Source organism: Stenella coeruleoalba, assembly GCF_951394435.1.
Source record: "Stenella coeruleoalba genome assembly, chromosome: 12".
Lineage (NCBI taxonomy): Eukaryota > Metazoa > Chordata > Mammalia > Artiodactyla > Delphinidae > Stenella > Stenella coeruleoalba.
The window spans coordinates 31,119,171-31,132,148 of record NC_137158.1 but is presented as its reverse complement, the minus strand read 5'-3'; the positions used below and the strand labels follow the sequence as shown (position 1 = coordinate 31,132,148).

The following is a 12,978-nucleotide window of genomic DNA, read 5'->3' as shown; positions in this document are numbered from 1 at the left end:
CTACTTCAACTTTTTTTTTTTTTTTACTTGTTAATGCTCAAAAAATATGTGTTTTTCTCAGACCTTTCCATTGCCACAGTCTTGTATAAATGACAGGGCAATGTAGTCCTAAAAGTCCAACACTATAAGTGTTATGAAAAACAGTTTGTTGTGCAATGTTCTAACTTCCACTTACTCCATAAAGACAAAGACAAGTTCTCTCATTATTGAAGTAATATAGAATATATTCTGGTTATGCAAAAATAAGAACTTCAAGCCTGAATGGCAACAACATTTCTATGTAATGAGCCTGTTTACACACACCAAATTTAAATGTCTTAGGTTTTTTACTGGTATCTTTTAGAGGCTAAATCAAACCCTAAGGATGTAATCAAATTAAAAGGATTAGTACTCATTAATAAGCTGGCAGTAATATTTCATCAAAAGTTTGCTAAGTCTCTCTCTGCAAAACCAATAGATAAAAGCAGGCAGTGCATAAAAGTGTCTGTCTACTGCATTAAAACATGACGAAAATAATATTTCTTAACATTGCCAAAGAACCATCTATTTCTGAAGATCATACCAGTTCCCACTGCATAGGCCAGTAAGGGTCATTAAACACCAATGGGTCTCTGAGTCCTTCTTCAGAGTCAATGACATTGTAGACTTCACTCGGGATCTCATTTTCTTCCACACAAGGTCTGCAGGGCAAAGAAGGCAAATGAACTATGAAAAACATAATCACTGCTTTTACTGTTGCTTTTTTTGTCATAAAAATTCCATTTATTTAAATTCCATTAAAAAGCACATTTGGCTGCCAAGAGTATAAATATATACTTTTATTATACTTAGCATTTTTCATTTTCAAAAAAAATTCTGACATTTGTTTGGATAAAAATGCTAAAGTATTTTCAAACTACCTGCTTTAGCTAACCACTTTCTACATGTTTGTTGCATATAATAAATGCTGGAAAAACAAGTGATTTAGAATGCAGTTCAAAAACTGTATATATTTCCCATTATAAGTTATCAGCTTACACTGATCATTATCCTTACTATGTCATGTGCCTTCCACTATGACTTTTCCCAAAATACAGCTCTTAAGGGAGTGATTTAAATTACTTGAGCTGTAGTGGAAAACATTTTTTAAAAATCTCACTTATCTAATTGCTGTGAAGTATTTAATAAATCATTAACCGAGCAAGTGACAGTATTAGAAATTCAGAAAGGCTCTTTAACACAACGTTCTCCGTAAGACAAAACTATAACTCAGTCATTCACATTTGCCTGTGCAATTTGGAAGATTACCAAAACCAAATATTGGGGGAAATAATTAAGCAATGACATTGACAATACCGTCTTAGAAATAAATTTAAATTTAGTAAAATTAAAGGAAAAATTAAACTATCAAATACTAGAGTCATTCTTATTTAGGAATATATACAAGATTAAACCAAGATTATAAATTTATTAAAAATAGAAAGTATATCTAATTTCATTATTGTCCCAACACTGTGCACATGAGGTGTTTGGGAATTATTTGCCAATTTATTTCCAGAGTATTGAAATGGAATAGCCAAGTAGCAGCATTTACATAAGATGTCTAGGAATGCTCTCTACAACATCATTTGCAAAAATAATAAGCTGGAAACAACTTAAATGTCCATCAATATGAAATTGTTCAAAAATCATGTTATATTCACATAATGAAATACTATTTAGCAGTGAAAAGAAACTTGATCTATAGATATCAACTGGATCCATTTGGATAAATTTCAAGAATTGTAAGGAGAGGACAGAAGAATACATATGCTATGCTATCATTTATATAAAGTTTTAAATCATCCCAAAACAAGTTGTAAAATCATTTTAAATTACATATATATATATATATATATATATATAAAATACACACACACATATATATAGTATTTGAATCTAAACATATTTAGGAGACTCCTCTGAAGAGGGCAAGGAGGGGACTAGCTTTAAGGGAGGGGCACACGAGGAATTAAACTCTAGTGATTTACTTCTTTAAAAAACCTGGGTCAATTATGACAAAATTATGAGTTTAACAAATATAGATGGTGTGTATCTGTTATACATTATATTGGTGTGCATATCTTATGTGTATTTGGAATATGTTATAATGAAACAAAACACACATACACAAACAAAATTAGTGAGACCTAGCTGTTACATTAATGAGCCAAAAAATGGCTTCTGTACATTGGCCCTATGTTGTCTATTTCTTCACAGCAGCTCGGCACTGTAGCTCCAAAGCCCACCGAAAAATCCCAAATTTTTACACATCCAGTTGCTTTAAATGTAGCCCAAATAAGCAGGTTTTAGCTTTTTAGAGCCTTCCTGCTTTGCATACCACACAAAACTGCACCCAAGATCTGTTAACCATAGATCAGATAAACTCTGTGGCTATAAAAGAAAGACCCCAAACTGCTGCTGCCCTTCAGAGTTCTCTGACCCAGAGACTCTCCATCATGCTGCTCAGCAACATCATCTAGACAGGTAATCCCCTTCCTGATCCTTCTCTGATTTCCCTTGCCCTCCTCCTCTTCTAGGTATAGTCCCCCAGCCATTGCCTCTGGAAGGTCTCCTGCTGTGAGGGACATTTCCCCAAGTGCAAGCCTGTCAAAGCACTGCCCAAATAAAACTCATTGTGTGCTACTGCCACCTCATGGTCATATCTGTTTCTTTGATCAGCCCCCAGATCCCTCGAACTCGATACACCAGGGAAAAGAACTAGAAAATATATCAGGATAATTCTAGATTCTATCCTCCAACTTGACCCTTTCAGTAGTTAGAAGGGTTCAAATAACATTAAGGTAGCTAAACATGTTCAGTCTTTGATAAGAAGAGGATCATTATTTCTCCAGGAATAGTTTTTAGCTGTGAGGTTTTAGAAACTTTTTGGATGGCTATTTAAGGGACTGAAAGATTGTAGCACGGAGCATGGTGTTCAAAGGGCCGCATGGCGTCTTCTCAGCCTGCCCTGCTGCTTGCACTGTGAAGCCCTCCACCCTATGTCATTGCGATGACCACAAGGCCTGTCAAGCATCAAAGCGACAGCATTTGAAACTTATGTAATAACAAATTTAAGTAGGAGAAGAGAAAAGGAAGTTTTATCAAAGGTAAGAACTTAAAAATACTAAAGCAATGACAATAAAAGTGGAATAAAAGAAAGCATAAAGCAGTAAAGTAATAAAAATTAATAAATGGAAGTTAAAATTAAAGTACTTAGCATAGAAAAATATGTTTATCATAATTTCATTTTCTCTTTCACCTGTATGTTCATATAAGCATTCATGGACGAACACTTAAGAAAATGTGAAACTGGGAAAGGGATCAAGAAAATCTCTTTATGACCCTCTGTACCCTTTGAATTTATTTTATACCAAGTGCATGTACAACCTTTACATTAACAAAAATTTTAAGACAAAACAAACATCAAAATCTCCTAGATTTTCAATGGAATTTTAGAATCTATATTTTAATAAAATTTCTAGTTTTTTAAAAGCTATTTATATCCAATAGAAAGTCAGTGGGCTGTATGTATCCCAATGTCCAAAATTCTGACCTCTGCTCTGTATCTTCAAAATTCTACTGCATATAATTGGAATTCAGAAGTGTAGGAATCCTATATCTTGAGACAACAAATAATAAGAATAAAATAGGTTACTTCCTCCCAAGATCTGATATAAATTAACATTATAATGCATTGAATCTGAAAATACCCTTGTTTCGTTTAGCTCAAAATAAAGTGGGTCTTTTTTTCAGAAAATTATATTTTAATGTATATACTTCTATCTTCATATCCCATTCAATTACTTTCTCAGGATTAACACTGAGAGGAAATCTAAATATTTGGAATCTAAACAGCTTAGCCTTTCAAAATATTTTTCTCTATACTTATATTTTAGCACTTTGTTAAACTGCAACATTTTCATATCCCTCTTCCTGACTCCTGAACACACTGACCTGCACTGAGTCTGTGTGGGTGACGCTGAGATGCAATGAACAACAGGTACCTTCCCCATCTTGAATGTCCCCGAAGAGCACCTGCTGTCTTCAAAAATGATTTAAGTGACCCAGGTTTGAGGCATCCCATTGCAATGATTATATTTCTTATAACTGAAGAAAACTGTGTGAAAGCTACATCTTCTCTGTTGGATCCAAATTCACAGAACTGCATAGCTGAGATTCAGAGCCCTAAATAGGATGTCATATAGGAAAATGCCAAACTGGCTCCAAGTGACGATTCCTTTTCAATTTTTGAAAACAGTAATGTTAACCATTGCATCATTATCTATTATCCTTCTGCTAGATGTTTTATAGAAAAGCTCTATTTTGGAACTCAGTACATTATTTCACAATTCTACTAGTTTTCGTTAATCATACATGCGTATACTCAAGCACACACACATACGTACACAGCTATTTAACAACCAAATGAAGATACAAAAAAATTTAAAAATAACTTAGCACATATACTCTTTTTATTTCTTAACAAGTTTCCTTTACTTTTTTTTAGGGAAGTAAATGTGACAGATTAAAAAAAAAAAAAAAATTGGCCCAGAGACTATCTTTGAGACAGCCATGGGAATAATCTGCTATAGAGAATGAAGCCACAGCCATGATACAGTTAGAGGTTTGGGAGCCTCGCCAAGAACAAGCTGATAGGGCCTGCAGACTAACCTCAGTTTGTGCAGTTTTCAGGCAGATAATAGCTGCATGATTAGAAACCACTTCACTGACTCACCTGAACCTTATTTCCAGTTTTCCTTTTCTGCCAATCTCACAGCATGGTTTAGAAAATATTTTTTCTTTGAAGAGATACCAACTTATTAACTATCCACCTGACAGTGTACACAAATTTGCATCTAAGCAGGATGTCCTTCTACAGGAAATTGTTAAGACATTAAAAATTGTTAGGCAATAATGCAAATATACTTCACTGAAAAAAATTTGTCTGAAATAATAAATATTTTTATTCTTCCCCTTTATTACATACTACAAAAAACAATCAAACAAAAGACTTGTGTATTCCTTTACAAATTAGTAAATCCATGTGCTAGAACAGGGGTCAATAAACTTTTTCTGTAAAGAACCAGAGAGTAAATAACTTAGACATTATGGGCCTTTATAGTCTCTATAACAACATTCAACTCGACCATAGTAGCCAGAAAGCAGCTATAGACAATGCATAAATAATGGCCTGAATTCCAGTAAAGTTTTATTTACAAAAACAGGTGCAGGCAGGATTTGACCTTTGGCCTTTGGACCATAGTTTGTCGAACTCAGCGCTGTTCTATAGTATGATTTTATCAATGATACAGCTGATAACTATAAAAAGGAACATCTATAAATAAGTATAAAGGAAAAAATATCGATTTCCTACTGAGGTATTTGTGTAATTTGATCTTAAACTATGGCATTAAATTCCAGAGATAAGGTTTCTGAAAAATGACAAGAATTAAACAAATACACTTCTTTTTAGTTCTTCTGTTTTTGGTCTTTCTGTTTACTCTTCAAAGTTTTTGTTGTGTTTAAAAAATAGTAACCGACCATACAACTAGAAAGAGGGAAAACTAACATTTCAAAGGTCAGCACTGCTGACAATTGAGTTCTCTGCCAGGTGAAATGGGCATTGACTCATCACAAGAAAACAGAAGTGGATGTTTCCAATGAATGCCCCAGAAAGTGTGTTTTTAATGAAAGATTAGTCAATAAATGCAAAATATACTTCTTCCAAAACTTAAGGTTCAAAGTAGAAGCTTTCTAGAAGAGATTTCTAGAATGCATCAGATATTTGTTTAGCTCCGCAAACCCATAGCACTGCCTTTATTCACCATCCATGAAGCATTCTCACAGCCAAAATGCAGTGCTTAGTAAGCATCTTACCCCAGATGGCTTGAAGATGTACAGTAGCACTGAAATTACAATATGCACCATGACTTGTTTGGTCATCCAACTTTGGGAATGGAGCACCCTTGTCTCTATAATGAGCAGTCTGATGTCCCATGCAGTTTACCTGTGGTAAACAGGAGTAAACATAACTAACCAAATGTTGGCATATTAGTGAGATGCAAACAGAAATATTTTTCTTTTTTCAAGCGGCTTTAAGCAATGAGTAGTCACCATACATAATTTACTCACATTTGTACTTTCATGCAGAATAGTATGCATTTAAAATTTCTCAGCATAAATTAGAATTTACTCCAGGGCAATAGTTTCTCAAACTCAACATCTTACTAAAAAAGCCAAAGAGTATAAGTCCAAGAACAAGATTTGTTTCACTTTTGCTTTTCTAATTACCAAAAATATCTCTTCCCTCAACTTTGTTTCCTCTAATTCTAATGATTCTAAATCAACCAAATAAATATTGGAGTTTGGGTTTTTCACATAAAAAACCAGGGGTATTTACACAAATCCAAGCATTTTTTTCATGCAACCATGTGAAATTACTATTAAAAGCACTTACAAATGTCTTACCATTGTATGTCTCCATGCAAATAGAAATAACATGATTAAACAGTCTCTGTATGTATATATGTATTATATGGCAAGATACAATTGAAATCAGGTGAAAGGAAAACTTTTAGGTAATTTCTTCAGAAAAGTCCCTTTTCCTATGTTGCAATTGTATATTATTCCCATCTTTGTTTTGCCCCTAATACTCTGTATTTGATAGAAAATGAAAGGGAGGCAGGCACACTGACATTCCTCTTCACGTTTCAGGGGCTTCTGCCTCTATTATGAGTGTCCAATTTGGTTGTAATATTCATTTTTAGAGATTATTATTCAAACTTTGGATTCCTAAAACTACCTCTAAAGTCTGATAAAATATGCTTCCCTTACTTTCTAAAAGAATATGACATATATACACTACCAAATGTAAAATAGATAGCTAGTGGGAAGCAACCGCATAGCACAGGGAGATCAGCTCAGTGCTTTGTGACCACCTAGAGGGGTGGGATAGGGAGGGTGGGAGGGAGATGCAAGAGGGAGAAGGTATGGGGATATATGTATATGTATAGCTGATTCACTTTGTTATAAAGCAGAAACTAACACACCATTGTAAAGCACTTATACTCCAATAAAGATGTTAAAAAAAAAAAAAAACCAAAAAGAAAACCAAAAAAAGAATATGAAAGAAAGGTCCAACAACTACCAGTGCCACTTTTTCAGACCTTCAGATTATTCTGGGAAAAAACCCTGTGTTGCTAATTAGAAAACATTTTCTTTCTCAAAATTAGTTTAAAACAAAATTCCTTTTTCTGGTTCTCTAAGAAAATAATAAAAAGCACAATGTTGAAAAAACAAAACACTTGGGCAAAGGTAAACCTCATAGACTACATCCAGAGTCTACTTTACATGATGCACACAATGTCCACAAATGTTGAGGCTCTTTTGAAAAGCATGTTTTTCTTTCATATAAAGATAAAAAGAAAAGCTTTTAGGTCATGGGCTATGGGGGGAAGAGATAATGTCTCTAGTGCTTTGATGTTACAAGTAGCTCTTCATTACAGAAGATTTCTGGTGGCATAATAAAGGTCCTGATAAACTGAGCTTGAATATTTAATAACCAGCTTCTACACGGAAGCTTTGTGACTTTCCTGTCCTTTGCACAGCAGAGCAACCATATATGTATTATGAACAAATAACAAAGCTTTATCATTTTAGTGTAGAGATTTTAGTATTTAAAGATACGATGTTACTAAAAGGGAGAACATTATTTCTATATTTCTTAGGAAGATTTCTGTATAGAAATGCTTCTAAAGTACCAATTGACAAGAAATTAGGATAAAATAACCCACTTGTAGTTAAATGCAACATATAAAATCAGTTTCAAACTTTTATGCATTGTATGTAAACAGAAATTATAGCCAATTGAATGACACTCAAAACTGATGCGTCACCCTGTGTTAGTTTTGAAGTAAAAGGTAAATCTAGGTGAAGTTTTGCAACTTACATGTAAACAAGTTGCCTGAGTTTTAAACGTTGGCATTCTAGACAAAAGAATTATTTAAAGAAAAAAATTGTCAGGTTTCTTTTAGGAAAATAATACTTTTGATAAAATTCTATATACATGAAAAATCAAAAAGCTAATAGAACTAAAAAGGAGAGATTATAATATCCATATAAGAGGTACCACCACAAATCACCACTGTTTGGCAAACTCCCTTCAAGACCTCTCTCTGTGCATAGATAGATGTGGGCATGTATAGATCAAGTATATATAGATACGGGTATAGATAAATTGGGCATACGTACATAGGGGAATATATAGGCATATATAGATATAGGTATATACAGATCAATATAAACATCTCCTAATTAAAGTCATATCAGTATACACAGTACTATGTGACTTGCTCTTTTTCTTACTAGGAAAAAGTCATCTTTCCAAGTCAATAAAAATACATTTTTAACAGTTGATACAGCATTCATTTATACCAAGACTTGCTTTTGCAGTTTCTTGGTGGTGGACACTTACTAATCATCTTTTTGTAGCACAATAATAAAATGTTATTTATGTACTGGTTGATTTATAGTGCATCTCTTTCCAAAAAGAATTTATGGTGGCTTACAGTAAAAATATAAGTAAATAAAGAAAATATGATTTAGCACCAAACAAACCAAAAATAAACAAATAAAACAGGAACCAACAAATGAAAACAAGAGAAAAATATGATTCTCCTGGTAAGTGAAGTTTTGAATAAAAGTCCTTACTTCAGGGTATCAAAATTTATCACTAAAATACCTATGAAAAAAATACAAAAGGAGACTAAATACTAAAAACAAGAATCAACAGCCCATTGTCCAAATCTAGGAAGAATCTCTACTAACTTCAAAAGTAACCGAATTAGATCATGAAAAACAATGGCTCACAACTATCACCACAAGTGACACAAGAAGCACAGATATTCTGACCATAAAGAAGAGAAAACAACATGTTAGTTTTTGCAATAGAATATCTCTGCAAAGAAACACAGCAAACTGGTACAGTGATTGTCTTTAGCTGGGGCAAGTGGAGAACACTGGGAATCAAGAAGAAGGGCATTTACACTGATGCCCTTTCATGTCCTTTGTACTTCTACCACACACAGAAAAAGGTATTTTCTCACGAAAAAATAAGTTATAATGTCTAAAAATTATTAAGCCAAATACAGAAAAATTCAGGTTATAAAACTATAAGTAATTAATATCCCAAATTTAAGGAAAATAACTATATATGCATTTGAATGAGTGGATGATGGGTGGGATTATTATTTATTTTCTTCTTCCTCCTTTCTAGATTTTCTTCCACTCTTCTAGCCAAAGAATTTAAAATACCAGTGTAAAACCAGGCAAAGGAAATAATATAATATATAAGAAGAAATTTTAAAAAGACAACCATTAAGGAAAAACTCTAAGATATCTTTTAAAAGATTGCAAAAGCCCTTAACAATTATAATTAAGAAAAAAGTGAAACATAAAAGAAAGGAGAAATACACAAAGAAAGTAAAATCTCTAATGGATCTTTGAATTCATCTCCCCTGTTTCCCCTTGTCCACTCCCCCATACTGGTTTCCTTGCTTTCTCACACATGCCAGGCACATGCTTGCATTCACACTTGATGTTCCCCCTACCTAAAATTCTTTCCCCAGACATAAGCACAATTCACGTCCTCAAGCACTTTAGGTCATTATTCAAATTCACCTTTCAGTGAGGCCTTGCCTATTAAAGATATATATTTATATTTATGTTTATGTTTATACATACACCACATAAACACACATATATTTTTGTATAGTTGAATAGAAAAGATAATATATTTGATATATAGATGTTTTTTAATCTGTGAGATTTTTAAAGGTGACATCACATAAATACTCTTTCATACATACTCTTTTCCTTAACAATATATAAGAAAAACCTTTAGAAGACACTAAACATTTTTGTAAAATACTAATTTTTAACAACTGTGGTATCCAATCGATGGATATAACATAATACATTTAAAAATTAACAGTCTGGGGCTTCCCTGGTGGCGCAGTGGTTGAGAGTCCGCCTGCCGATGCAGGGGACGCGGGTTCGTGCCCCGGTCCGGGAGGATCCCGTATGCCGCGGAGTGGCTGGGCCCGTGAGCCATGGCCGCTGAGCCTGTGCGTCCGGAGCCTGTGCTCCGCACGGGAGAGGCCACAACAGTGAGAGGCCCGCGAACCGCCCCCCCCACCCCCCAAAAAAATTAAGTCTTAACTTTTATTAGTTTTCTATTTTTTATTGAAATAAAATATGAAGGAAACATTTTTATGAATTTATTTAAAATTTAGTGATTATCCATAATGAGCTAGAAACATTGCTTCAGCACAAAGGAGAAGAGGCAAGAACAAAGATGCAGTTCCTGCCTCAAAGAGCTTAAAATATATGTAAGAGGAGAAGATGGCAATGATGCAGATAAAGATTTAAAAAAAACCCATAATTATAACCGTGATATAGTGCATCATGGGAAGAACTGGGTAAGAGTATCAACCGCTACTGGATACTGAGGGAAAATCATGATGAGGAAGCAACATTTCAAAGGAGACCTGAAGGGTGCCCAATGAAGAAGAGTGTTCTAGGCAAAGAATTTGTGTACTGAGCATTTCTGTGCATTGCATAAAATCTTCTTGCAAGTTTGTATTTCCTTAGGATAAATAACCAGACATTAAATCACCAGATCAATGGGCATGGCTATTTTTATAGTTTTTGATACATACAATCTAATTTCCCAACATTGAGTTTGTTTCAAGATATAACGCCACCAGCAGAGTATGAAACTATCTATTTTACTGTTCCCTCGCCAGCACTGGGTATTGTGTTTTAACCTTGATTTTTAAATTACACTATGAGAATATAATTATTTTTGAAAAATAATAAAATATGTAAAGTGTTAAAAATGACTAATGAGCTTACGGCTCTCAAATTTCCACCATCTAGTAATTACTACATTGAACATTTTACTGTATATTCAAGACACTCCTCTATATAGATAAACACATTTGAAAGGTATTATTGCCCTTGTATTGTGGTGGTTTTCCACTTAATATATTAGAAGCTTTTTCTAGAATTATAACTGTGCATCAACATTTTCAGCTTCATATGCTTACTACAGTAAGTTTAGCCAGTACCACATTGTTATTTTTCTGGAATTTTACTATTAAGTCTCTAAGTTTAGATTTTTAAAAAATACTTGTTTATCTTGCCTGTGGCTTTTCGAGGTTCTTAAATCAGTGGATCAATGTGTTTCAGCGGTTCTTAGACATTGTCGGTTATTGTCATTTCAAAATTGTCTCTGCATAATTTTCTCTCTCTTCTTCTGGGATACAGATTAAACGTGCTAAATAAGTCCTCTTGTCAGGTTCTCTAGCTCTCTTACTATTTTCTGAATTTTCTATATTTTTCTCTCTCTACATTTCATTCTGCATAGTTTCTAAGGACCTACCCTGAAGTTCAGAATATATCAAACATATATAATTTGCTTATAAACCCATTTTTTGAGTTCTTAACATCGACTCAGATTTTAGTTGTTATAATTTCAGGTGGGTTTTTTTGCATAATTATATCACTTTTTATAGTTTTAAGATTTTACTGAAATTTGTAAGCTTAGCCTTTATTTCCACTAACATGGAAAAAAAAATAATTGTTTCATATTTCTAATATCTGGAATGCAGAGGTCTGTTTTTGTTCTTTGCTCTTTCTGTTGATTGTGGCTGATGCTGTCTCGATTCATTTTATACCTCATTGTCTTTGGTTGTTTGCTAAATGTTTATTTGAAAACCTACATTTATAAGTAATTTGAGACCCAGGAAATTATATATTCCTTCAGAGGGAAACTTCATTTCCTTCTGCCAGTCATGTAAGGGTGGTAGCCATCTGAGACTGAGGCTTAAGGTTTTGGGACCATGTGGATAACCGCTCAGAGTACATTTCATGTTCCCTATTCCCAAGGGGACAGCCTGTCAGGGATCCAGGCCAGAGACTGAACTTCAATATCTGCTTCACACTCTACCGAAATTCCAGCTTTACAACTTAGGTATAGTCAAAGACTAACTGGGACATACCTCTTTAAAATCTATTGTTTTCTCTGTTCTTTGTCTGGTATTTTCTTACCATCTTATTAACTACACGATCCATTTAGGAAGATGTTTTGCATTGCTTCCAGTTTTTGGTTTTTTTTTTAGAGTGAATTGGTCTACATTATCAATTCATCATTATGAGAAACGGAAGTCCCCTACACTTAATTCGAATTTGTTTGAAATTAATTTTATTTCTGTAACAGAGAACAAACCTGACTACTATTGAATCTATTCCTTTAGCTTTAAACTTCTGCTCTGTTGCCTGTGGTTAGTCTTGCTGGCTCTGACCTTTTGTAAAAGAATGTTGCCTAGAGCCTGAAATATACAAGATAGCCCATACTCAAGGCTCTGACCTTTAAAGGTATAACACTTTTCCATTCATAAAAACATAAAAAGTTGCAGAACAGAGAATAACATTTGTCTTGTCGGAGGTTTATAGGAACACTGTGACCAGATCTAGCTGGACAGCTAGCTGCAAGAGCAAAGGATTCCTGGACCAAAAAGTCTGGCAAAAAAAACCAGCCACAAACCCCTTCCCTTTTGGTATAAAAGAGGTTTTATACCAAAAGGTTTAAAAGGAACAGTATGACCAGATCTAGTTGGACAGCTAGCTGCAAGGGCAAAGGATTCCTGGACCAAGAAGTTTGGCAAAAAAACAGCCACAAACCCCTTCCCTTTTGGTACAAAAGAAGCCTGAAAAATACAACTAACAATGACATATGAGTATAACAAATTACTAGATTAAAAAAAAAAGAAGCCTGAATTCTAACTTGGGTAAGATGGTTCTTTGGGACACTAGTCCACTATCTTCTTGGTCTGCTGCCTTTCTGAATAAAGTCACTATTCCTTGCCCCAAAAATTCATCTCTTGATTTTTTTGG

At 34.0% G+C, this 12,978-nt stretch overlaps 1 protein-coding gene across 16 annotated transcripts in view; it reads right to left on the bottom strand.

The window, feature by feature from the left end:
- LOC307195594 (uncharacterized protein) overlaps nucleotides 1-12,978 on the bottom strand; it is a 920,801-nt gene that overhangs the window by 539,164 nt on the left and 368,659 nt on the right. For all 16 annotated transcript variants that reach the window (XR_013830873.1, XR_013830874.1, XR_013830875.1 and 13 more), the window contains 2 exons: nucleotides 5,899-6,028; nucleotides 563-680 (listed from right to left, as the gene is read on the bottom strand). Coding sequence is in view for 1 of the 16 variants with exons in the window: in XM_079939800.1 (XP_079795926.1) it covers nucleotides 563-680; nucleotides 5,899-6,019 (239 nt within the window). In the remaining 15 variants the exon portion in view is untranslated. The remainder of the gene's footprint in view (nucleotides 1-562; nucleotides 681-5,898; nucleotides 6,029-12,978) is intronic.